At 44.4% G+C, this 27,519-nt stretch overlaps 1 protein-coding gene across 1 annotated transcript in view; it reads left to right on the top strand.

Moving 5' to 3' along the window:
* Positions 1–27,519, top strand: part of LOC115094738 (teneurin-1-like) — a 337,344-nt gene that overhangs the window by 171,973 nt on the left and 137,852 nt on the right. Inside the window, exon 10 of the mRNA XM_029607996.1 lies at positions 9,339–9,555. Within this exon, the coding sequence (XP_029463856.1) occupies positions 9,339–9,555 (217 nt within the window). The remainder of the gene's footprint in view (positions 1–9,338; positions 9,556–27,519) is intronic.

Here is a 27,519-nt window from a genome sequence, read left to right as displayed (position 1 = left end):
ATTCACTAGACGCCAACGATATTCACTGGACGCCAATGTAAACACCGGGTACACCCAACTCTAGGGGTGGACCCTTTCCAGGGAGTCCTTCCCTGCACAAAGGAAAGGGAACTCTCTCCTGGGCCAATTGATAAGAAAACCCCAATTCTGCAGCCAAAAATAGGCTGGAAATCCTTCCCCCATTGACTTTAATGGGCGACATATGGACATAGACTCAACTTATTGAATTCTGTATATGTCCATATTGACCGCAAATGGGACCCCCTTTGGACATATGGACATATGAACTTAAACTTTTGCTCTGCACATCCCTACTAAGGATGTCTTTCGGTTCCATATCTCCCACATGAATAATCATATGACTGATAGTTTCACGAAAGTCACTTGCTTTATTGCCTGAAAGCGTAAAACAAGAGAAGCTGTATGGTGTGGGTGGCTGTCCCTTGGGAAGACAGAACCTGAAGGAAGGGTATCATTTCGCCTTCTGACAGGAATGTGGTTTTCTTATTTAATGGTTGGGATCATCACTTTCACTTTTAGTAAAAGTGAAAAATGCTGCAAGTCTGAAAGCAAGGTGCTTCTGTGAGAGTGTAATGTGTATGTGAGACAGGGAGGGTGCTTCTGTGTGTCAGTGTGTGTGTGTGCAAGAGAGATGGAGCATGTTTTTGGCTGGCTTGTGGCTGTGAGAGAGGGCATGTGTGTGATTGAGCCTGTTTGTAAGTGAGATAGAACATGTGTGTGATTGAGAGCTTGTGTGTAAGTAAAATAGAGAGAGCATGTGTGTAATTGAAATCCTGTGTGTAAGAGGGAGTGAGAGCATTGTGTGATTGAGAGAGACTGGCCAGAGAGGTGACGTGTGTATGTGTGAAACTGATCAGGGAGATGACTGGTATGTGTGTGCTTGTGTGTGTGTGTGTGTGTGTGTGTGTGTGTGTGAGAGAGAGAGAGAGAGAGAGACTGGTTGGGGAGATGCCGCTCGGTTGCTTGTAGGTACCTCACGTAGAACTCATATTACACCAGTCTTACTTTCTCTTCATTGGTTACCGATCAAGTATCGAATTCAATTCAAAGTATTATCAATCATTCACTCTCTTATCTATAACACCTCTTCTACTTGGCTATGCACAAATCTCCGTATATATAAACCCTCCAGACATCTTAGATCTTTTTCAAAAAATTTATTAGATATTCTCACCGTCAAATTGGCAAAATTTGAATTAACCAGAAAAAGAGCATTTTCAGTAGCAGGTCCTGTTTTATGGAATTCACTCCCAGATCATCTTCGTCTTACTTCTACTCAACAGTTCAAAAAATCACTTAAAACTTATCTATTTCAGAAAGCATACTCTTTATCTCCTAATTCATAACATAAACATTCATTCATCTATTACAACAGCAGTATCTCTTTCATTCATACAACACCCATAAGAAGTCTGTTCATTCACTCCGTTTGTAATTTTATTGTTCAAAAGCCGCAGGTTTTGAATGTTTATTGTGTCATTATTTTAATTGTTAGTTTTAATTTGTTTTTATTTGTTAAGTTTACTTATTATGTATGTTTGGCTTTGAACCGTTTTGATTAATTCCTCCGAATTGTAAAAGCGGTATATAAACATTTTTAAATAAATAAAATGATTGGTGTGTGAGAGACAGAAACTGGATCTTGAGGGTATGACTGGGGTGTGTGTGTGAGAGAGAGAGAGAAGAGATTGGTTGTGGTCCCTAAGGAAGAGGACCATAAGGACAGCTTCAGCAGCTACTGCTGCTTCTGGTGTGGCCTGCAAGGGAAAGGAGTAGGAGAACTGCTGGAGAGGGTAAGTAGAAGTGGCTTTTTAAGTTCATTTTTCTTGATTGACTACCATTTTAATTATTGGGTACTATGTGATGTGTCTGCTGTTTGAAATATTTTATTGGTGTTTGGTAAAGGTTTCAAAATTTGCTTGAGTCTTTAATTATTGGATATTCTATTCATCAGCTGTTTTGAAATTATTTTATTAGTATGATTTTATAATTATGATTCATGATTTATATATCTTGATTTTATTGATTGTTTCATGAGGAATGGTAACATTTTTGTTTTTCCATTCTTGCACTGTATAGAGTCTGGCATGATATGTTTTACAGTTTAGTTTTTGTCTGCACATTTCTATTTATACTTTATGTGACTTTATTCTGATTTGGTGAGAGTTTGTGTTCTGCATGCAAAGACTGAGATGAAGCATTCTTTTAGCATGTGGTTTCTCTGTAGGGATCCGTAGTAGCTTGGCCTGTTCTGTTTTCCTGATAGGAGGTATATTGATATTTTAGATTCTGGTATAATATTTGTGGTATTCTTTTTCATAGGTGGGGTTGTTATTCTTTGAGTTTTGGCAAATAGTGCTGTGTTGATATGGGAGGACCATGCCGAAATATAGGGGTGTGTACATTTATATGTAAATTATATTGTATAAGAACATAAGAAATTGCCATGCTGGGTCAGACCAAGGGTCCATCAAGCCCAGCATCCTGTTTCCAACAGAAGCCAAAACCAGGCCACAAGAACCTGGCAATTACCCAAACACTAAGAAGAACCCATGCTACTGATGCAATTAATAGCAGTGGCTATTCCCTAAGTATAATTAATTAATAGCCATTAATGGACTTCTCCTCCAAGAACTTATCCAAACCTTTTTTGAACCCAGCTACACTAACTGCACTAACCACCTCCTCTGGCAAAAAATTCCAGAGCTTTATTGTGCGTTGAGTGAAAAAAGATTTTTTTCTCATTAGTCTTAAATGTGTTACTTGCTAACTTCATGGAATGCCCCCTAGTCCTTCTATTATTCAAAAGTGTAAATAACCGAGTCACATCTACTCGTTCAAGACCTCTCATGATCTTAAAGACCTCTATCATATCCCCCCTCAGCCATCTCTTCTCCAAGCTGAACAGCCCTAACCTCTTCAGCCTTTCCTCATAGGGGAGCTGTTCCATCCCCTTTATCATTTTGGTTGCCCTTCTCTGTACTTTCTCCATCGCAACTATATCTTTTGTGAGATGCAGAGACCAGAATTGTACACAGTATTCAAGGTGCGGTCTCACCATGGAGCGATACAGAGGCATTATGACATTTTCCGTTCTATTAACCATTCCCTTCCTAATAATTCCTAACATTCTATTTGCTTTTTTGACTGCTGCAGCACACTGAGCCGACGATTTTAAAGTATTATCTACTATGATGCCTAGATCTTTTTCCTGAGTGGTAGCTCCTAATATGGAACCTAACATCGTGTAACTACAGCAAGGGTTATTTTTCCCTATATGCAACACCTTGCACTTGTCCACATTAAATTTCATCTGCCATTTGTAATGGCATCTGTATATGTAATTGGGTACCCATGGGCCAGTATGGAGAAAAATCCCCCGGGCCACTATTTTCCTTCAATCCGCCCCTGATCACCCCTGAGCCTTTTTTAAATATTGGGGCTACATTGGCCACCCTCCAGTCTTCAGGTACAATGGATGATTTTAATGATAGGTTACAAATTTTAACTAATAGATCAGAAATTTCATTTTTGAGTTCCTTCAGTACCCTAGGATGCATCCCATCCGGTCCAGATGGTATGCATCCTAGGGTACTGAAGGAAGTAGTAGATGTAGTAGGCCAGTTTGTCAATCTGGCCTACTACATCTTCCCGGTTCACAGTGATTTCGTTCAATTCATCTGACTCATCACCCCTGAAAACCATCTCCGGAACTGGTATCTCCCCAACATCCTCATTAGTAAACACAGAAGCAAAGAATTCATTTAGTTTTTCTGGAATGGCCTTATCTTCCCTAAGAGCCCCTTTAACCCCTTGGGCATCTAATGGTCCAACCGACTCCCTCACAGGTTTCTTGCTTCGGATATATTTTAAAAAGATTTTATTATGAGTTTTTGCCTCTATGGCCAACTTCATTTCAAATTCTCTCTTCGCCTGTCTTATCAATGTTTTACACTTAACTTGTCAATGCTGATGTTTTATTCTATTTTCTTCAGATGGATCCTTCTTCCAATTTCTGAAGGATGTATTTTTGAGTAAAATAGCTTCTTTCACCTCACCTTTTAATCGTGACGGTAATAGTTTTGCCTTCCTTCCACCTTTCTTAATGTGTGGAATACATATGGGCTGCGCCTCTAGGATTGCATTTTTAAACAATGTCCATGCCTGTTGAACACTTTTAACCTTTGCAGCTGCACCTTTCAGTTTTTTTCTAACTATTTTCCTCATTTTATCAGTTTCCCTTTTGAAAGTTTAGTGTTAGAGCTGCAGATTTACTTATTGTCCCCCTTCCAGTTATTAGTTTAAATTTGATCTTGTTATGATCACTGTTGCCAAGTGGCCCCACCACCGTTACCTCTCTCACAGAATCCTGTGTTCCAATAAGAATTAAATCCTCCATGAAACAGTCATTTATTACATCCAGGAACTTTGTCTCTAGCAAGTCCTGATGTTACATTTACCCAGTCAATATTGGGGTAATTGAAATCTCCCATTATTATTGCACTGCCAAATTGGTTAGCTTCCCTGATTTCACCAAGTCTCTGTGATGCCAATTTTGTCAATCTCATCATTTGCTGCTATACACTCTAACTCTCCCATTTTACTTCTTAGACTTCTGGCATTGGCCTACAGACATTTTCAAAGTGTGTTTTTTGTTTGTATTAACAACCTGCTTTTCAGTTGTTAGGGATAATTCAGAAATCATTAGCTTCGATGATTTTTTACATATAGGCACATGGATTACGTTTGCTTTTATTGGAACCTCTCTGTTGGGATGCCCTAACTCTCCTGTTTCATTAATATCCTTCAAGGATACATTTCTCCGAACCATGCACTACTGAGTGACTGTCGGCTTTCCCCCTTGTTCTAGTTTAAAAGCTGCTCTATCTCCTTTTTGAAAGATAGTGCCAGCAGCTTGGTTCCACCCTGGTTAAGGTGGAGCCCATCCTTTTGGAAAAGTCTCCCCCTTCCCCAAAAGTTTCCCCAGTTCCTTACAAAACTGAATCCCGCTTCCCTGCACCATCGTGTCATCCACACATTGAAACTCTGGAGCTCTGCCTGCCTCTGGTGACCTGCTCGTGGAACAGGAAGCATTTCAGAGAATGCCACCCTGAAGGTTCTGGATTTCAGCTTCCTACCCAGAATCCTAAATTTGGCTTCCAGAACCTCTCTCCCACATTTTCCTATGTCATTGGTGCCCACATGTACCACGATAGCCGGCTCTTCCCCAGCACTGTATATAATCCTATCTAGGCACCTCACTATACCGGGAAAGCAGTGGACCTATTGCCTAGGCAAGGAGGAATAGCAGAAGTGGACTTGTATAGTCCCAAGGCTCGTGAGGTCATTACATAGGGCCGCAGGCTTCTCCTGCCATGGCACTTTAAATTTAGCCCAGTGGTGCACACGCACCTCTGAGCTGAGCATCGGCATCTCAGCCGCGGCGTGTGATGGTTTCTGACCACAACGAATAGCAGTTTCTCTTGCTGGGCAGGGTTAGAGGTGAGAACGGCGGTCCATAGGGCTAGCCTGTGGACCACCAATCGTAACAGCCTTATATACAGAAATTGCTTGCAGGTAAAAATGTACATGTATGTCCTATTTACGCATAAGCTTTCGCAGACTGAGCAGAAGCATTCCTGGGGGTGGGATTGGAGAAGGGTTTTCACTTAGGCATATAGAGGTAGATTTTAAAAGCTTGGTGCATACATCAATGTGAGGATGTGTGAACAAGTTGGACTTGCAATGCACAAACCGAATTTAAAAAGCCACCCAGCTGCATGCATATTTCCCGCTGCGTGCACATCTCATTCGATTTCAAAAAGGGGCCTGGTGTGGATTAGTGTGGATGGGTCGTGGGCATTTTGGGGCATGGCCAAGAAATGTTTGCATAAATACTTATGCTCCTCGGAGTGCGCCCAGGTCCTCTGCCACGTAACTTTACTTCTGCTATGGAGGGAGGTATAACTGTAAAAAACAACAACAAAAAAGCAACCATTTCAGAGGGGTTTAAAGGGTCTAGGGTAACTAGGGAGAGTGCAGGCTATTAAACCAGGGGGTTTGGAGGACCTAACTAAACACTGGGTGAACTGGTGGATGAACTGATGAAACTGGTCATTGCATGGACGTGCGCCAGTTTTAAAATACCCTGACTTACCCTGTATAAATCTGATTTATGTGCCTGGGTGCATTGCACTTAAAATTGTGCACACGTTAACACTCCCAAGCTATATTAGAACTTTTGCACATATGTGCGTGCACGTTATAAAATTGCCATGTATCTAGGTGCATGCCAGCATACATGTGACAAAGTGTGCCCACACACCAGTTTGAAAATTACCATCCCATTTTTTATTTTAAAAAGTCTGAGCATAAAATTTGCTGACAAATTTGTGCGGATGTTGTAGCAGGTATAAATGAGTGCGGGTATTTTCAATTGACTTTTTCACATAAGTCCACTTGGAAAACTGGTGCAACTTGAGTGCATTTTGCATTCTAATTTATGTACAGTGTTACAAAATTACCCCCTTAATGTCCAAAACAAAACTTGACTGCAGTCCTGTCTTTGAATGAATGATTGTCCCTAAAATCTCATATATAACATGCTGCAGGGGTGACCAACTTTGGTCCTCAAGAGCCACAAACAGGCTAGGTTTTCAAGATATCCATAAGGAATATGTTGCGTCCTTCGGTCGCAGATGGCTGCGACCGCTCTGCATCACCTCTTTTTTGCCTTTCTCCACCTCCATGGGTAAGATGGCTGCCTCTGGGGCCGAGTGCCGAAATCCTCGGCGTCTCCAACTCAGCATGGGCGTCCCCGTCCGCTATGCTCCTTTCCGTGGCCTCCTAGGGCGCACGCATGCTGCCTACACTTATATAAACGTCATGGCAGGAACCTCAGGGACGTCCCCACCGCATGATGTCAATACCTCCTGCTATTTAAGCCTCCGTTCTGCTCATAACGAACGAGTTAGCAAAGACTTCGGTTTAGCTACTCTGACCGCTTCTAAGCTGCACGCTTAGACTCCTCGCTACCCTCTGGGGTATTTTGCTCCTGAAGAAGCTCTGGGCAACTGCTCCTCGGGGGCCTTTCTCTTCCAACTTCCCTTCGGGACTTTCTTCTACTAAGACAACCACTCCTCGGGGGTCTTTCTTCTATTTCAGGATCATCTGTGCTTCCGGGTACTCTCTCCTCGAGGGCCTATCTAGCTCAGAAGTATCCTGCATCATGGACCTCTGGTCCCAGCATCACCAACTACCAGGAGGATTCCTGCAGTACTCTTCAGTGAGTATCTCTATGATCCAGCTTTCCATTTCCACCCACCAGGTTCAGCTTATCCCACTCTGCGGAACACTACCAACCTTGTACATCTGGGTGAGACTTTCCAACTGAGGCTGTCTGAATGTATTGGCACCTTGCTGGACTTCAGTGCCATCTCTTCCTGCCTTATTACCAGCTATCTACAGCAGTACAATAAAGCTTTTCATCTCCAGTGTCTGCTCTCTGAGTCTATCCTATCACTGTGGTTCCCCACGGGGCCCTTCCCCATGGGAGGAGTCATCTCCACAGCGACTAAGAGTCCACACTATACCTCAAACCCAATAGAATATGATGAGGTGAATTTGCATGCACAGCCTCTATTGAAATCTAATCTGTCTCATGTATATTCATTGTGGATATCCTGAAAAATCAGCTCTGTTGTGGCTCTCAAGGACTAGAGTTGGCCACCCCTGTCAGTGTATTCCCAATAAAGGCTGGATTTTCCTGTAAATACAAATTCTAGGAAGATAAATTTGACAATATGTTTTTGCTGAAGGCTATCCCTTGAGATGTCACATGTCCGGTTCGCAGAAGATGAAAAGTCCAAGTATTAATTAAAAAGTAGAAGAGAATGAGCGTGAGGGGAAATGGATAGAGTAAAAACCAGCTTAATGATAAAAGAAATCAACTAGATTAGTTTTCTTTGACCCTTTATTCTAGTGATTCCCCCAATGGACATTTTATTACCCTGTATTGTTGTTCTCTGACTGTGATGTATATGCATTTGGCGAACGTTACATGAGCAAAGGTTGTGGACGTGTAATGGAAAAGGTCTTATAAAATGGTTACTATGGAGCTTTGTCTTCTAATTCAGCACTGGGAGTCCCTTCCAGACACATTCTACGGTAACTGCTTTCCTGTGGTCGGCTCAGTATTGTTGTAAAATAAGGAAGTAATTTGCGGGAAGCCAGAGGAGCTCAGATACTACTGTATATACTTATTAAAGCATTGCTGGTTTTCATTTATGTGAGCCAAGAGATATTCTGAGGCACCAGTAAATGTGCAGTCTGTATATTTGCTAGATCTGTTAAAGAGAATGAGGGGTGAGTGTATGTGTGTGTGTGCATACGTGCAGTCAGATTTGCATGATATTGACAGTTTGATACTCACAAATGCCAGTGTACAGGTTAGCGACCAGATAATTTAGCAGTATGATTGTCAACTCACCGTTTAATTCACTAATTATTCACTGTATAATTTCCCAATTGAATAGATTGTTAAGTAAAATACTGTATGTTGCTATTTCCTGTCAGAAACAGAATGCTATGGCACATTGCAAATACCTTAGCGTGGCAACCAAACAAAAAATGTATGCTCTGAACTTCAAAATATCTGATCTTTGCAAAGGGTAGAGCTGGTGCAAAAGTATTTGGCACCCTAGGCAAAACTTCGTTCCTGTACCCGGCACCCCCAACTTATCTACTGGTGGCAGCTCCAGCTCAGCACTCTCTTCTTTGGCAGAAGTTGCTCTCCCCCTCCAGGCCTTGCGCTGGTGAGATTTTGCTGCCCCCAAAATCTTGGCGCTTGTAGCGACTACCTTGTCTTCCTAATGGAAGCATCGGCCCTGACAAAGGGAAGAGACTTTTTCTTGGCTTATGTTGTTTGCTAAAGTAAATACATTTACTTTCTCTGGTTCAGGCATTCCTAACCTGGCATCCATGGATGGGCTTCATGGGGATCCATGAACTGAATGCAAAAGAGCATGATTCTTTTTCTTCGATTTCCTTCGTTTAACAATTATCTTTGCAGGAAAAGTTTTTTTTTTAATGTCAGATTTATTATGTTATTAAGTTTACATGACCCAAAGAAAAGGTTAAGAGCCATTACCTAATGGAGCAGCTATTAGAATGCAGTATATCGTACTTAGACTAGTCAGTTATCATATCCTGTCTTCTCATTAGTCAATAAAGCATTATTACTGCTCTCTGGTCTGAACATAAATTTTTTTCCCTGAAATTTTTCCATGAGTACATTATTGAACATTATTCATTTTCAGATGGCCTGGCAGATTGTGTAGATCCGGACTGTTGTCAACAAGCCAATTGCTTCTCAAGTCCTCTCTGTCAAGGTTCACCTGACCCACTGGACCTCATTCAACAGAGTCACCCTCCTTTCTCTCAGCAGCCAGCAAAGCTCTTCTATGACCGAATCAAGTTTCTCATAGGCAAGGACAGCACTCATGTAATCCCTGGGGAAATTTTGTTTGACAGAAGGTACAGTGTGTTTCATTTTTTTATTATCAAATTCTCAGAACAAAGCGCTGAGTAATTGCACTATTAATTATAAAACGTATTGAAAATGGGATAATAAAATCTGTTGCACTTTCGTAGTAATATTTTTCTGGTAGAAGATGCTGTGGTCTTGCATTTTGAACAGTGATGGAAAGGAAAAAAATGTTATATCGCCTAGCAATCATGTCACATGGAGACTTGACCATCTCAGATTCTGATGTTATCGCTAACTTATAGATAATGCTTTAGCTAAACCATTTACCAGAGAAACTGTGTTGTTGCTTAGTTGGTTAGAAGACCAAACTTTTATATTGATTATAAGCTGACTAATTTTGAATTCTGTGTTGTAAAATTCAGTGCATGCTTGTCACGCTCCCATAAAGAGTCTAGTGTCATAGAGAATAATTTTATGGCAGCCCGTGCAGGGCTAAAGTTTGAAGATACCTTTTAGCCACAGGCTTTGGTCTGAATTTTCAAAGCAGTCTTATGGACTTCCTGGGTTGAACTGGTACGGTTGTATGCTCACACACAGCAACTCTCTGCATTTACATTGATGCAAACACTTCTGAAAATTGAAAGTATGCAAGTAAATGTTTTCCCCAACCCAACCGCACCCCCCCCCCCCCCAGAAGATGCATCTAACCAGTGTGGGTAAAAGTATGTGCAAAATGATTGAAATAACTGATTTTCAAAACACGAGTTGTGTGCATAAAACAGGGTTTTATGTGCATAAGTCACTTTGAAAGTCAAGGCTTTAAAGTCTCTCACCAAGCAGTCAACTTTAGAGCCAGTTGCCAGGAAACCAGACAACCATACTGCTTGCAGGTGGTCAGAGCCCCAGTTTTGTTTCTCTTCAAATGGCTGAAAGGAAGCTTCACACATAAACAGAGCAAAATTGAAGTTGAGGGCTGCTGAGGCTAAGAGAGGGTGAATTGAGGTTGGTGAGAGTCTGTCAACCCATTCTGCAGAAATAAGATAATAAGCATCTAAGATGGAGTAATTGAGACTGTGGAGGGCACAAATAAGGCTGAAGAGGTCTGAGGAGGTGAAACTGAGCTTGAAGGGGCTCTCTATTGAAGGCAGTGATGGAGGTGACTGAAGCTTGGTGAGGAGTGCACTGAGGGAAGGGTGGATCAAGTGAGGAAGTAGAGAAATGACTGAGCATTGAAAGGGAGAAGGAGTGGGGATTGAACAGTCACAGAATACACGTGGTCAATATTCAAAAGCCATTTAGATGGCTAACTCAGAAGTTATCCATCTAAATGGCAAGTTTGCCATATTCAGTCACTTATCCAGCTAGATTTTAGTCAGATGTGCATTAACTGGCTAAAATCTGGATGGATATAAAAGAGGCATTCAGGGGGTGTTTTGGGGAGAAGAAAAGTGAACCGGCTGATTTTAAATTTTGTCCATCTAAGGCCTAGGTTTACTAAGCTGCATTATGCTTATAACACGTGATAAACAGTGGTTAATGCATATTTTTGCCATATTGCAGCTATATTGTGTGATATCACATGATATTGCATGATTTTTTAAAAACATTTTCTCCCTCTAAGAAACTGGGTGCTTTGTATGCATTTGCATGCATACAATTTTCTAATGTATGCAAAGCAGCTAATGCATAGGCAATTCAATGCAAATAAAATAACCTGGCCGACTTTGAAAACATTTAGCCATGTTATTTTAACACATTTCAGGGAAGGCCCCAGGGACATCATTATTATCATCTCTCTCTCCCACCACCTCACTGGAATCTAAGATGCTACAGACTATACTTCCCAAATTCTCCTAGACTACTAACTCTTCAATATTTTCTGATTCAGGGAATACCAGATAAGATTCTTTCTCAGAATCAGTTAGTTATAATGCTGCCTTCACTGCCTCAGAAACAGTAACTAAAAAGAAGCATGCTGTTGGTTTTGGGCATTGCATTTCTGCTATTCCTGCCCTGCTAATGCCAGAGTTGAATGGCTCTCCCACCTTTTCTCTCTGCTCCAAAGTAAGAGGGAAAGCAATAAGTGGTGGTGGCACCTGCTGTCCAAATTTCAGTTGCTTCTGCCTTGAGCTGCATTCCATTCCTGCCATTCTCAACAGCTTTCTCAACAGTTCACAATCTGGGTTTCACCCACGTCATAGCAAAGAGTCGTTACTGCATTCTAGCTATGATGAGATTCTCCGTGGTTTTGACTCTGGTACAAAATACGTTCTTATTTTGTTAGACATATCGTCAGCTTTCGACACTCTCAATCACAAGCTATTGCTTAACCATTTGAAGCATTAGATATTTGGTCTAAAGTACTCCTTTGGTTCTCATCTTTTATCTCTCAGCGGCAATATCATGTGATGATTGGAGATGCCTCTTCTAGGTAGGGTCCCCTTACCACTGGGGTCCCGCTGGGGACTCTTTTAATCTTGCCTCGCTTTGTGCTGTTCTTTCTGAGCTGGATGTCTCATTTAAACTCTATGTGGACAATATGCAGGGGGGGGTTCCAATTTCCTCTTACACTATGGCATTGGAAAAACTATCTACATGAAGACAGACATTATGTTGTTAACCTGGGGCTTGCCAGGGGAATTTCCTCCACATTTTTGTTTTGACGTACACACCATCCCACTCCAACTGAGGGCATATAATCTAGAGGTTGTTACTGATTCTTCCTTATCTATGCATTTGCATATTGACAAGCTAGTGCAGTCATCCTCTTATAAGCTCCATTTATTACATCCTTTAAAGCCATTACTCAATTATTCTGAATTTTGTAGTTACACAGTCTCTTCTTTATTTCTTTATTTTATTTACCAATTTTTTCTATACTGATGTATAGACTTAACCTTCACATTGGTTTACAATCATTTCAAAAAACCATATCATCCATAAAACAATCTAAAATAGCAATAGCAAATAAAACAATCATTTAAAATAAAACAATCTTATACCTAAAACAATATAAAATATCACTAGTCAAAAAAACAACAAATTTCATATAATAAATATGTGTTATCATCATTGATAACACCATGCCCTCTGAATTTCGCCAGGAACTCTGTCACAAAAAATTTAAACAAAACCTTAAAACCTGGCTATTTAAAAAAGCCTACTATCAATGATCTGAATCCTCAACTACTCTTCCTAACTGCCACAATCTCTCATATATTGCTTATATTCTATTAATACAAAGTTATATACTATATTGTATTCGTTCAGTTACCATGTTATATTGTAAAGTGCAATGCTGAATTACTGTTTGAATGTAAACCGAGGTGATGTTATTTACGTACCCCGGTATAAAAAAAAAATCTATAAATAAATAAATAAATAAATAAATAAATAAATTGGATTACCAAAGTGTTTTGTTTTGGCATCTTACCAATTCCTACCTGCAAGTTCTCCAGCTGATTCAAAATTCTACAGCCCAGCTTATTACTGGTACTCCGCTGTGCAACCATATTTCTCCAGTTATGGCGACTCTACACTGGCTGCCTGTCAGCTGGCATGTGAAGTTTAAAACACTGATATGGGTTTTTAAGGCCCCCCATGAACGTGCTCCCTCTTTTTTGGCTACAACAATTTGGGAATATTAACTGACACGTGGCCTTCACTGTTCCTCACAAGACCTACTGGAGATTCCATCTTTAAACCAGGTATGCCTCACAGAATCCAGGAAACAGATTTTCCATGTAGCAAGCCCTACTTTATGGAGCAATCTTCCTGAGGAGCTAAGACCTGAATCAGATTTGCTGCATTTTAGAAAGCTTGTCAAATTATATTTTTTCACCTTAGCTTTCTCTGAAGGTCCAGCATAATTTCACCAGGGTTTCTTCTTTCCTTCATTCTTTCTTTCTCTTTTGGGTTGTAATATTTAAAGTGTGCAGTACTGATGTGATTTTGATTGTTTCAGTGGATTGTGTTATTGCTGAATATGTATGTTTGTTGTAATTCGCTGAGATTGGTGGATCAGCAGAATATAAATTTTACAAATAAATTAAATAAATACATTTTGCAGCTAAAAAGTATTTTCTCAGTTAAGGGGAAGTGAACTGCCTCTGTTTCTGGCACAGTGAGTGTGTAAGACCATTGCAGCATAGAAAAGAGTAAAAGCAGCCTTTTATCAGTGTAAAATCAAAAAGTTTATAAGATTTTTTTAAAACTCTTTGAGAGCTTGTAGTAGCATATCCTTCTCTGCCAAGGGCTAGAGATGAAATACAGAGCTTTTTGCACATGCTCAGACTTTGGACTGGAAAGAAACCAGCCTCACTTGATCCTCTGGCTAATCCCCTTGCCTTAGCTTTAAGATGCTTGCTAAGTTACGTGCACCTGTTTATTTACTTAAAACAGAGACATAAACGTCAATGGGCCATAGAAATGAATAGGAAACAAACAAATGAGATGAAGATTATTTATTTTATTCATGGGACTCCTTTATTTGTTTCAGGGGACCATGAATGAAACAAATATGGGCTCATTCATTATGTTTTGCTCATTTGTTTCAAACAAATGCATATCCTTACTATGGAACACACATTGTAAATGTTGAAAGAGAAAGGATTGCTGGTATACTGCACTATGAAATTTCCAAACTCTTACATTCTGTCATTTATGATGGCCACTCTTCAGGCAAACAATTAAAAAAAAATTATAATCATGTCTAAGCTCTATAAACCAACCTAGAACTATGGCTATTTTTAAATTTAGTTTAAAAAACTATGTTTATATGACTCCCCTAGACTTGAGTTATATTTTAAATGATCTGTCATGCATAGAGGATATAACATGTCAACCATCCTTACTGGATCATTGTTTAGAAAATGCAAAAAACTGAATTGGTTTCCTGAATCCATTGCTAATAATTTCATGTTCAAAAAGGCTTTTCAGCAAACTATGAAAAATAATTTTTAAGCTTCCTGCAAGTTGTAAAAAATTATTAGAGAATTAATGGCCAAATAGAGGTGGCATACATAAGGAGAGATTAGTAAGAGCAGAAATTCCTGACCCAACTTAAATGGAAAAAATAACATTGCTAATTACTATACTATACTTAGCAGATGAACTATTAGATCCTGATATAAATATTTTACGGAGAAGGGAGACTATGCATGAAGAGGTTAATTTTCAAAGGTTTGGGGTGCCTAACTTTGGAAGCTAGGCATATTAATCAGTCCCTTTGAAAACTGACTGGGATTGAGCACCTAAATGTAGGTACCTATTTTTACTAGGCAGCCAAATTTATGTCCCTAAAAAGTTGGCGGCAATGGGGCAAAATTAGGGTATAGAATAAAACATTAGATGCTTAGCACTGATTTTCAGTAATAGGCACCTAACTCGGGTCCCTCGACCAGGCAAATTAATTACAGTACTAAATCTAGTCAAGTAGATTTTTAAAAACCCTACGCATTGGCATGCTAGGTGATATACACATATACATGTGATTTGGAAGTGTGCAGGCCGCGCAGATTTTAAAAGGCCCTCAGCCACGTGCATATCTCCCAGTACGTGCATTACAAAGGGGTGGGATGTGGGCAGGATATGGGTGGGGTATTGGTGGGGCATGGGCAGGTCGGGAAAGCGCTGTGAAATCAGTGTTGCGCATAACCTCGTAACTTGCTTCTGCTATGGACTGCGTGTAAGTACTGAAATAAAAAAAATTGTGTAGTCAGTGGAGTTATAGGGGTCAGGGCTAGTAGGGTAAAAGGGAGACAAGTTAGGTAGGGGGCTTAGGAATTCCGTTCCTTTACTGAGGTGGAGGGAAGTGGGAAGTAGGCCAAATGCGTTGCCGCATGCACTGACTAAAATTCCCTCCACTTACATACGTGAGACGGCATTCGCGCATAGATGCATGCGTCGATTTACAATCTGGCGTGCATGTACGCATGAGTAGCTGATTTTAGAACATGCATGCATAAACGTGCGCATATTATAAAATTGGCACACCCATGTGTGCATGTCCGTGGTTATTAAAATTAAGAACATAAGAACATTTATGTATATAAAGAACGTTTATGCAGACGACATTCAAATTCTCCTCCCCATCACCAAATCCATTGAACTCACCATGGAAAGATGGAACAAACTCAGTTCAAATTTATCTCAACTGCTATCACAACTATCTCTCTGCCTCAACCAAGCCAAAACAGAAATCATTCACATCCAGGACGACCGTCCCGCTTCCCCCCTCGAGAGCACCCCCTCAAACAACACAGGAAGCGCAAACAACACTGGGATGCCAAACTTATCAAGAACCTCACTCACACCATCCACAAAAAACCTAGGAGTAACCATCGACAGCCAACTCAACTTTAAACGACACATCTCCAATATAATCAAAGATGGATTTTTCAAACTTCAAACACTTAAAAAACTCAAACCTCTCCTCCAACCGCATGATTTCCGAACAGTACTACAATCAATTATTTTCTCAAAACTCGACTACTGCAACTCCCTCCTCCTTGGACTTCCTGAAATCCACATCAAGCCCCTCCAAGTTCTACAAAACGCCGCCGCCAGAATTATCACCAATCACAGAAAATCCTCCCACATCACACCCACTCTCAAAGACCTCCACTGGCTGCCCATCACACAAAGAATCCAGTATAAAACCCTCACCCTTCTTCACAAAAAAATAAACAACAACAGAATGGTCTGGCTAAACAACAACATCCAACCATATTTCACACAAAGAAATCTCAGATCCACCAACTCAGGTCTCCTCTCCATCCCAACTCTTAAAAATGCTCACCTCAATACAACACGCAAACGAGCCATTACAATAGCTGGCCCTACCCTCTGGAACTCCCTCCCCCCACAGCTCAGAAACGAACCCTCACCTCAAGTCTTTAAAAAACAGCTCAAAACATGGCTGTTCTTGAAAGCATTCCCTCCTGAACCCCAACATCCTATAATAAGCACTCTTGAAAGCCTTACCGCATAATTTCTACTCTGCATGAACGCATAACCCCTCCCCCCTTCTCTTTCCTCCCTTTTCCCTGTCCCCCACCCTTCTCGTAACCTCCCTCTTCCCTGTCCCCCACCCTACTCATTACCAAGTCATATTGTACATATTGTATATAGGCTATATGCCATTTCTATATACCCACATCTAATATTTAATTTTAATTTTATTCATATGTTACAATGTTCCTTATATTTATTGTTTAATCAACTGTTCGCTTGTTACAATGTAAAATAGGGCAGTTCCGGCTCTATTCAACCTGTTTTCTGGAAACCGATGTGATATCTCGATCGAATGTCGGTATACAAAAGAAATAAATAAATAAATAAATAAACATAAGAACATGCCATACTGGGTCAGACCAAGGGTCCATCAAGCCCAGCATCCTGTTTCCAACAGTGGCCAATCCAGGCCATAAGAACCTGGCAAGTACCCAAAAACTAAGGGCCAGATTTTCAAAGGGGTACGCAAGTAAGATACGCGTGTACCCCCCGAAAACCTGGCCCTAACACCCCCTGCGCACGCCGAGCCTATGTTGCATAGGCTTCTGGTGCGTGCAAAGCCCCGGGATGTGCGTAAGTCCCGGGGCTATCCTGGGGGGGCGTGACAGGGGGCGTGTCACGATCCGTGCGTCATCGGGGGGCATGTCGGGGGCATGATGCGGCTGGCACATCATCCGCGGGCGGCGCCGTGGGCGTGGTTTTGGTCCGGGGGCATTCTGGGCATGGCCGTGGCCTCCGGATGAGCCCCCAGACCGGAAAATGGCGCGCGGCAGCTGGGCTGACGCGCGCAAAGTTACGCCTGCCTCGAGCAGGCGTAACTTTCGCGACAGAGGTAGGGGAGGGTTTAGATAGGGCCGGGGGGGTGGGTTAGGTAGGGGAAGGTGGGGGGAGGTGGAAGGAAAGTTCCTTCCGAGGCCGCTCCGATTTCAGAGCAGCCTCGGAGGGAACGGAGGCAGGCTGCACGGCTCAGCGCGCGCATGCTGCCCATTTTGGGCAGCCTTGCGTGCGCCGACCCCGGATTTTAATGGATACGTGCGGCTACGCACGTATCTATTGAAATCCCGCGTACTCTTGTTCGCGCCTGGTGCGCGAACAAAAGTACACGTTTGCGCAAGTTTATGAAATCTACCCCTAAGTCTATTTCATGTTACCGTTGCAGTGAGTCTAAATTTTAAGTACAGACCATTCAACAGGAACACTTTATATGCACTTCTGTTTGGAAAAGCAAAAACACCACTACACAAACCTTTATAATCTCCTAAACAACTTCACATTTAGTTACATTAAAAAATATCTTTTTAGATGAAAGGTTAACTGATGACAGCTAGTGATCAGATATTGTTGTAGTTTCCACAAAGGGGTTAATTTTAAGACCCGGGCATGCACATGGACGTGGCTATTTTATAACAAGGGCGCGTCGGCACGTGTTATAAAATATGATATCCGTGCGTACATGTGCAGCGGATTTTAACATCCGCGAGCGCATGCGTGGGCAGATGGCCTCCTCCGCTCATGGGGGGAGAATTTTAAAAGGCTACGAGCGGCAACGTGAGTATTGCTTACACAGCTCCCTCCCAGACCGCACTAATTAAGGAGCGGCCTGGGAGGGAATTTCCTGATACCCCTACCCAACCTTCCTACTCTTTCCCCTCTCCTCCATGACCTCTAACTCCTGCCTAGCTACTCACATGTTTTTTTGTTCGATTACTTACTGCTCCTCGGCTAATAGTGCTGTCCTGGCCTGCGCCCCCGGCCCACCCCTTTTGCAGGGCCCGGCACTTCTGTGCATAACGGAGGTTACACACGTGGCCAGGCCTGTTCTTAAATGCGCGCAGCGTGCACAAGGCCTGGCCGCGCACGTAACCCCTGTTTTTTACACGCACGGGCCTTTTAAAATCAGGCTGAATGATTTTACTGTCTGGGCAATGAAGACTTCTTTGAAATCAAGCATTCTTTTGGTCTAACTGTAGAACTTTCAGACCCTCTTGATCTGGGCCTGCATGTTATTGCAGCCTCAGCCAAGCTCAATAGCATTTCCTCTCCCTCCTCTCCCATGTCTTTAGCTTGCCTGCACAGCGCATCATTGGGACAGAAGGCTGGACCTGAACCTATCCAATGCTAGATTTTCTCCTCCTTGCAGACTCTCCTGGCTGGATATCATATCAGGAAATGGATCCAGCATCCTAGTTCTGTATAGCACGGTTCCCAGTTTGATGCCATTGCCTCCCAATTCCACTTCCTCTGTACATTCTACCTCCTCCTATGGGCTTTCCCTTCTTGGCAGAAATCTGAGACCTATACTTTTGGTTGGACATTTCCTCTCCAGAAGTGTCTTCTTTTCTTTAACCTCCTCTCCTGCAATCCAGATACTCTCCTTCCCTCCCTGCGGACAATGATTGCTATCCCCATATGCTATGTTTATTTTATATACTATTTTACAGGAGAGAGCAAAAACATAAAGAAAATTGCACAATGCATGCTCAGTATAGCATGTGTGCTATATTGTGTATCATGTCTGTATATAATTTATCACTCAACCAGAAGTAATATGAAGATGCCGAACTCTTTGGTACTAGGGTCCATGCGCTGCTGAAAGCTATTTGTTTAACAGGGAGGTGTTGTCATTTAAAATGAAATGTTTGCCATTATATTTTAATGAAATGAAAGAAAAATGAATGAAATATCATACATTTTTCATGTTGTTTCATGTCTCCATCTAAAAAGCAAAAAACCCTGCAACTCCTCTGTCTGGGCTTTTTCCCAACCCAGTGCCTCCCCCGTGCCTCCTCAGACTCCCCTTTATCTTACTATGCAGCTGGTCTTGCCACACCCAGGAGTGATCCTTATCCTTAGTCACTTCTTGTTGCGATCCCGGGTCGGCCCCGGGACCGCCACTCACACCCCGTCCTGGATTGGGCCGCTCCCAACTCCGTCGGGCCTGCACAGGCCTCAGACACGGCGCTCCCGCTCCTGAGGAGACGCCGGCGTCCTCCCGTGGCTGGCCCCGCCCCCTAGGCGCGCGCACGCGCTAGGATTCTAGATTTAAAGGGGCCAGCGCGGGAGAACTAGGACCTGCCTTCGGATGACGTCAGACGCTGCAGGGCTATTTAGCCCTGCAGCTGGAGCCTTCCCTTGCCTTGCAATGAGGTTCTTCAGGTTTCCTGACTGCTAGTTGCTGCGTACTTCTGATTGTCTTCTGACCTCTGGCTTTTGACCCGGCTTCGTTCCACGACTTCATCTCCTGCTTCAGTCCCTGGCTCAGCTTGTCTTCCTACTTCTGGTTCCGACCCGGCTTCATCCTTGGATCCTGCATTCGCCTTCCTCCGCACCTCTGGTACCCGGTGCTCCTTGGCCCAGAAGATTCGCCTAAGTCCCAGTGGCCGGGCTCCTACGGGCTCCTCCTGGGGGGGGCTCCAGCTTCCAGGGTGAATCTCCTAAGTCCCAACAGCTGGACTCCTACGGGCTCCTCCCGGGGGAGTACCAGCTTCCAGGGTGAAGACTCTTCTACCACCTGGGTCCAACTGTCATCCATCTCTTCACCCATTGCCTAGGGTCCTTGGTCGCATAGGACTCCCCAGTCCGACGGGCCTCAGACTCCCGGTGACGAGGCCTCCCCTAAGTCTCTTCCGAGCCGCCTCCCGGCTGGGACGCTTGCTGTGGTCCTCCATAGCATACCATCCTCTGTCCCAACCGGCCCAAGGGTCCACAACCCGTAACAGATTGCAAGGCCATGGACCCGGCGGATCTCGCAGGTCTGAAAGCCATCCCAGGCATTGCCCAGAGGCTACAGCAGCAACAGAACTGCCTTGACACCCTGATGATGACAGTACAAAGATTAGCGGACCGTGTCGAGGGCAGCCACCGCCAGTCCTTCGGCTCCAACACCTGGGCTCGATTCTGGACCACCCGTACCTGTACAGATGCCTGCTCCTTCCGGTATTCCGGGGACGCAAAGTCGTGTTGAGGTTTCCTCAACCAGTGCTATATTCACTTCAATCTGCTGCCCGCTCAGTTTCCCACCGACCATGTCAAGACGAGTTACATTATTTCCCTCTTGGATGGGAAGCCTTTGGCTTGGGCCTCGTCCCTCTGGGAATGCCAGGATCCTCATTTGGCCAATCTAGTTCAGTTTGTCAAGTCTTTTCGAAGAGTCTTCGATGTGCCAACCCGTGCTTCCACGGCTGCGTCTGAACTACTCCAGTTACGGCAGGGGAACTGCCCCTTGGAGGAGTATGCCGTGGAATTTCAGACCCTTGCCACTGAATTGGATTGGAGAGCCGATAGTTTGCACGGTATATTCCTGGAAGGGCTCTCACCACGACTCCAAGATGAATTGGCGGCCCGAGATCTTCCGGACGATCTCAACGAACTTATTGATCTGGCTGGTCGAGTGGACCGTCGCATTCAGCGCCATTTCCGGGAGCGGAGATCCACTCAGGGACATACCGGCCCCAGAGCCACACCTCCTCATGTCAGGCAGTCTCCTCCCGCTCCTCCTAACTCTCAGGGTGAAGAACCCATGCAGTTGGGTCGAGGTCCTATTTCCCAAGAGGAGCAGAGACGGCGTCGCTCCCAGGGCCTGTGTCTCTACAGCGGCGGTAAGGGGCACTTCCTGGCCCGTTGCACTGAGCGTCCGGGAAACGCTCGAACCTAGAGTCTAGCAGGAAGTTGATTCTAGGCAATACCACATCTAACTCCCCATGTACTGTTCCGGTAACCTTGCGCCTCCCGGAGGGAGGTTTCGGCACCTTAGCCCTGCTTGACTCCGGAGCCGGGGGGAATTTTATCCTCCGAGACCTAGTACAGCAACTTCAACTTGAGATACAACCTCAGGATCCACCCATACGAGTGTCCTCTATTCAAGGGACCCCACTCCCAGGGACAATCTCCACCCGGACTCGCCCTCTTACGCTCCAGGTCGGCCTTCTCCATACTGAGGAGATCTCTTTCCTCATCCTAGAGAAATCCATACATCCCGTCATCCTAGGCCTGCCTTGGCTGCGGAAACACTCACCTGTGATAAATTGGGACTCCCTCCAGATCACGTCCTGGGGCCCTACCTGCTTCCATCAGTGTCTCCCTGCCCATCCTCAACCCTCGCTTCCACTCTTAGCGGCCCCTCTAGCAGTACCTCCGCAGTACCACGCCTTCCGAGACATCTTTTCCATGGAGAAAGCCGAATTACTCCCTGAACATCGGCCCTTTGACTGCGCCATCAATCTGCTCCCAGGTTCCACGCCACCCCGCGGATGAGTATACCTGCTGTCCCTCCCAGAGACCCAGGCCATGTCTGCGTATATCAAGGAAAACCTGGAGCGAGGGTTCATCAGGCCGTCAAATTCACCGGCCGGAGCCGGGTTCTTCTTCGTAGGAAAGAAGGATGGGTCTCTTTGACCCTGTATCGATTACCGCGGTCTGAATCACATTACACGACGTGATCGCTACCCACTTTTTTTGATTCCCGAACTATTGGATCACCTTCAAGGAGCCAAAGTATTCACAAAGCTGGACCTCAGAGGGGCTTATAACCTGGTAAGAATCCGTCCTGGAGACGAGTGGAAGACCGCATTTAACACGAGAGACGGCCATTATGAATACCTCGTCATGCCTTTCAGTCTCTGTAATGCCCCAGCTGTGTTCCAGAACCTCATGAATGAGGTACTCCGAGACATGCTGCACACCTCGGTGATAGTCTATCTAGACGATGTGCTGATACACTCTCGGGACCTAGAGTCGCACCGTCAACTAGTTTGTCGAGTACTTCAGAAACTGAGGGAAAATCGGCTTTATGCCAAATTGGAAAAAAAACAATTTGAACAAGAATCACTACCCTTTCTAGGGTACATTGTGTCCTCCACAGGTTTCCATATGGACCCCGAGAAGGTCGCCGCCATCAAGAACTGGCCTCAACCGGTGGGAATTAAGGCGCTGCAACGCTTCCTGGGTTTCGCCAATTTCTACCGCCAATTTATCCCGCACTATTCCAGCTTGATGGCCCCGCTGACGGCCCTCACCAGGAAGGTCGCCGACACCAGGAAATGGTCGCCTGCCGCCGTACAAGCCTTCCAGGATCTCAAGAGTGCATTCTTGCATGACACCTGCCTCAGACACCCGGATCCTCAGGGCCAATTCATTGTGGAGGTCGACGCCTCAAGGTGGCGGTCGGAGCCGTTCTCAGCCAGCTTTCTAAGAATGGTAAATCCCTGCCATGCTCATATTTCTCACATAAGTTTTCTCCCGCAGAGAGAAATTATGGCATTGGGGACAAAGAATTACTAGCCATTAAGTTAGCTTTCGAGGAGTGGCGTCAATGGCTGGAGGGGGCCCAGCACCCAAAAATCATCTACACGGACCATAAAAACCTGGAGTACCTGTGTCGTGCCCAGCGTCTCAATCCCCGGCAGGCGCGCTGGTCCCTCTTCTTCAGCCGGTTCAATTTCTCTCTCCACTACAGACTGGCAGCAAAGAATGTCAGGGCAGATGCTCTCTCCCGCACCACGGAGACTGATGATACCATCAAAACCCCCCAATACATCCTGGACCCAGCCAAAGTTCTCGTGGCCGCGTCCGAAGTGGTTCCCGTGGGTAAGACGGTGGTTCCCACTCGCTCACGGAAAAAGGTATTAGCATGGGCCCACGATTCGCTGACAGCAGGACATCCAGGGATGGCCCGGACTCTAGAGCTCTTGATGGAGTTCTATTGGTGGCCACGGGTCAAAGAGGACGTTTGTCTCTATGTCCAGTCATGCCCTACCTGCGCCCGACAGAAACCTTTGCAGGGTCGCCCCTGGGGCCTCCTTCAACCACTTCCCATACCTACGGAACCATGGACCCACGTATCCACGGATTTTATTGTAAAATTACCTCCCTTGGAGGGGAAGACCATGATCTGGGTCACGGTCAACCGGTTCTCAAAAATGGCACATTTCGTGCCTCTTGCCAAACTACCTGCAGCCCCTGAGCTGGCCGAACTGTTTACCCAGCATATTTTTCGACTACATGGATTGCCGTTGCACACTACTTCCGACAGAGGCCCTCAGCTTACGGCAAAATACTGAAGGGCTCTTTGTAAAAAATTTGGGGTGCAGCTGGATCTAACCACCGCTTTTCATCCCCAGAGCAATGGTCAAGTCGAACGTACCAACTGAACTCTGAAGGCCTTCCTTCGAGCCTTCGTCAGAGACCTGCAAAATAACTGGGTCGCCCTCTTGCCCTGGGCAAAGTTCTCCTACAATCACCACAAACACTCCGCCACTCAATGGTCTCCGTTCCAAATGGTCTATGGAAAGATTCCCAAGCCTCCCTTGCCATTGCCATTGACAGTTCCATCCCCAGCAGCGCAACTAACTGCCCGCCAACTACATCACCTCTGGCAATCCACCCAGGAGAAACTTCGTCGGACGGCAGCCAGATTTAAGGAGTACGCAGATAGGGCCCGACGACCCACTCCAGTTTTCTTACCCGGGACCAAGGAATGGTTAAGTACCAAAAATATTCAGCTGCGCACCCCTTCCATGAGGTTAGCACCCCGCTATATCGGCCCCTTCGTTGTGGCCGAACGCATTAGGTAAGAACCTAACCTGTAACCTGTAAGACACTGCATTAGGGCAGTGTCTTACAGGTTACGGTTGCCTTCAACCTTAAAATACATGATGTCTTCCACGTCTCCCTGCTCAAGCCGGTGGTTCTTTCCCGATTTCAGACCCGGCTCCCGGAACCTACTGTCACCTCCGCTTACCAAGGTAACACATATACAGTGAAAGAGGTCTTGGACGTTCGTTTTCACCGCCATCGCTGGGAGTATCTCCTCTCCTGGGAGGGCTACGGTCCCGAAGAGAATTCCTGGGAGCCCTCCTCGCATATCCTGGACAAGGGCCTCCTCCGCCAGTTCCATTTGGATCACCCAGCCAAGCCAAAACCCCCGGGAAGGGGGCGTAGGAGGAGGGGTACTGTTGCGATCCCGGGTCGGCCCCGGGACCACCACTCACCTCCCGTCCTGGATCGGGCCGCTCCCAACTCCGTCGGGCCTGCACAGGCCTCAGACGCGGAGCTTCCGCTCCTGAGGAGACGCCGGCATCCTCCCACGGCTGGCCCCGCCCCCTAGGCGCGTGCGCGCGCTAGGGCTCCAGATTTAAAGGTGCCAGCGCGGGAGAACTAGGACCTGCCTTCGGATGACGTCAGACGCTGCAGGGCTATTTAGCCCTGCAGCTGGAGCCTTCCCTTGCCTTGCAACGAGGTTCTTCAGGTTTCCTGACTGCTAGTTGCTGCGTACTTCTGATTGTCTTCTGACCTCTGGCTTTTGACCCGGCTTCGTTCCACGACTTCGTCTCCAGTTTCAGTCCTTGGCTCGGCTTGTCTTCTGACCTCTGGCTTTCGACCCGGCTTCATTCCACGACTTCATCTCCTGCTTCAGTCCCTGGCTCGGCTTATCTTCCTACTTCTGGTTCCGACCCGGCTTCATCCCTGGATCCTGCATTCGCCTTCCTCCGCACCTCTGGTACCCGGTGCTCCTTGGCCCAGAAGATTCGCCTAAGTCCCAACGGCCGGGCTCCTCTCGGGGGGGGGGGGGGGGGCTCCGGCTTCCAGGGTGAATCTCCTAAGTCCCAGCAGCTGGACTCCTACGGGCTCCTCCCGGGGGAGTACCAGCTTCCAGGGTGAAGACTCTTCTACCACCTGGGTCCAACTGTCATCCGTCTCTTCAGCCAATGTTTAGGGTCCTTGCTCGCATAGGACTCCCCAGTCCGACGGGCCTCAGACTCCCGGTGACGAGGCCTCCCCTGAGTCTCTTCCGAGCCGCCTCCCCGCTGGGACGCTTGCTGTGGTCCTCCATAGCATACCATCCTCTGTCCCAACCGGCCCAAGGGTCCATAACCCGTAACACTTCTGGCCAGCTGATGCTCTTTTTCATAAAAGTGCTAGGCAACCTAAAGGGCAGTGCCATTTTTAAAAAAAATTTCCATATATCAAAGTGTTATCAGTTTCTTATTCAGCCAGTGCCAATTTGTTCTATGGAAAAATTTCTGGTCAGGCTCACTATTATGTAAAACAGCATGGGCAGGGCAGAAATGTCTGGGGATCACTCCTGTTCCTCTGGGGACAACCTCCATCCGCATGGTAAGAAGGAAGAGACCAGGGGAGCCTATGGGACTGATTTTTTAAATTATTATTATTTATTTGATTTTAATTTTACAAATAACTCTGTTGTGATAAATCAGATGATAGCCAGAAAAAACAGTAAAAGTGCCAATATACAAAGAAAAGAACACAATGGGTCTCAATTATCATTAGCTTACCATCTCTATAAGGGAGAAGAACTAGAAAACCAAGAGAAATAATGGAAAAAAAATACAAACTGAAATCTAGGAATAGCATTTTCAGGAATTATAATAGATCAGCTTACAGACTTATTTATTTATTTAAAATGTCATATTACTCCTATACTGGACCAGCTATGCGAGGTGGGTAACAATAAAGCATAAACATGTTAAAAAGTAAACAGATGGCACACAACAAGACAACAACCTAGCCTTTAAACATCAATAAGTACTGTACATTTTATAATCCACAGAAAGCAAAATTATTGTCCACAGGTAATGGAGCACTAACAGCCTCTGGCATAAACTCAGCAAGCTTTTCATAATCCAGGAAAAGCCTTAATTGATCCTGTGCAAAAAAAAAAAAAAAACCCATAAAGTCCAATTTTCAAAAGTTGCGCACAGAAAAAAATGACACTTGCGCACGTAAAATAGCCTTAATGCGAACACATGTAAATCAGGGTCTGTGAGTACATTTACACGTGTAAAAAAGGTGCTGGCCAGGAGCAATCCGGTGGGGGGGGGGCGCCAACATTTACGCAAGTAAATTGCTGTTTTATATAGAGTTTACGCATGTAAATGATGCACCTTACCTGCATATTTATTTATTTATTTAGAATTTTTGTATACCGACATTCTTGATACAAATATCAAATCAGATCGGTTTCCATTATAACAGAACAGGCGCGGCTAAGGCGTTACATTACAACAAGGTATCCGAACAATAGAACGTAACTGTTGTAATTGAATGAATCGAACAACGTTAATAAACATAAACAGGATAGCTAGACGTAACCAAAGAATTAAAAGGAACAATATACTTACTTCAGCTCAGTATCAGGAGTAAGTGATCATAAACATCACAAAAGTGAGGGGGTCTGGGTGAAATGGGAAGGCCTCAGGCTGAAGAGTTGCAGATGGACTGGGCAAACTGGTAGACTAATTGGTAAAACTGGTTATTTCATCGCCGTGTGCAGGTTACAAAATCCCCTGATTTACGCATTTATAAGTATTTACAGTGGAATAAATGCAGCTAAATAATGCAAATAGAATTTACATGCATATCCTTGTAAAATCTGAAATACAAATACACTGGCTAAATTCTGACTTATCCGTCTACTACTTGAACAAATTTGAACTTATCCATTATAAGTAGCAGCAGGTGCTACTTAGCCAGATTAGTCTGAAAAGCTCTACCTGTCCATCTAAGTAGCATTTTTCAGGTTCATCCAGGTATATAAATCTTAAAAAAAAAAAAAAGCTCTTCTTAGCCAGATAATTTTTTAAACACTATTTATTTATTTATTTGTTGAGTTTTATATACTATCATTCGGTGAAGCCATCACAACGGTTTACAGGATTCAAAAGGTATTTTCTTAACAATTGTGAATTAAGGTATAACAGGATACATATTATAAACGAAAAGTTAAATCTTTTTTATAGTCCAGAAAATAATTATTTTTGAGTGAGAAGGGTTTGTTTGGTGCTAGTTGGTGACAAGTTATTTCGTGGATTTGATTGTTAGTTCTGTTGGGTGTTTGGAAGTTGTGATGTTTGATTGTCAATGTAGACTTTGTAAAACAGCCACGTTTTTAGATCTTTTTTGAAGGTTTTGAGGTTAGGTTGGGTTCTCAAATCTTTTGGGAGGGAGTTCCATATTTTAGGGCAGGCGATGGAAAATGT

This window comes from Rhinatrema bivittatum, chromosome 6 (genome assembly GCF_901001135.1).
Source record: "Rhinatrema bivittatum chromosome 6, aRhiBiv1.1, whole genome shotgun sequence".
Lineage (NCBI taxonomy): Eukaryota > Metazoa > Chordata > Amphibia > Gymnophiona > Rhinatrematidae > Rhinatrema > Rhinatrema bivittatum.
The sequence above is the reverse complement of the archived record's forward strand: the minus strand, read 5'-3'. Positions and strand labels throughout refer to the sequence as shown.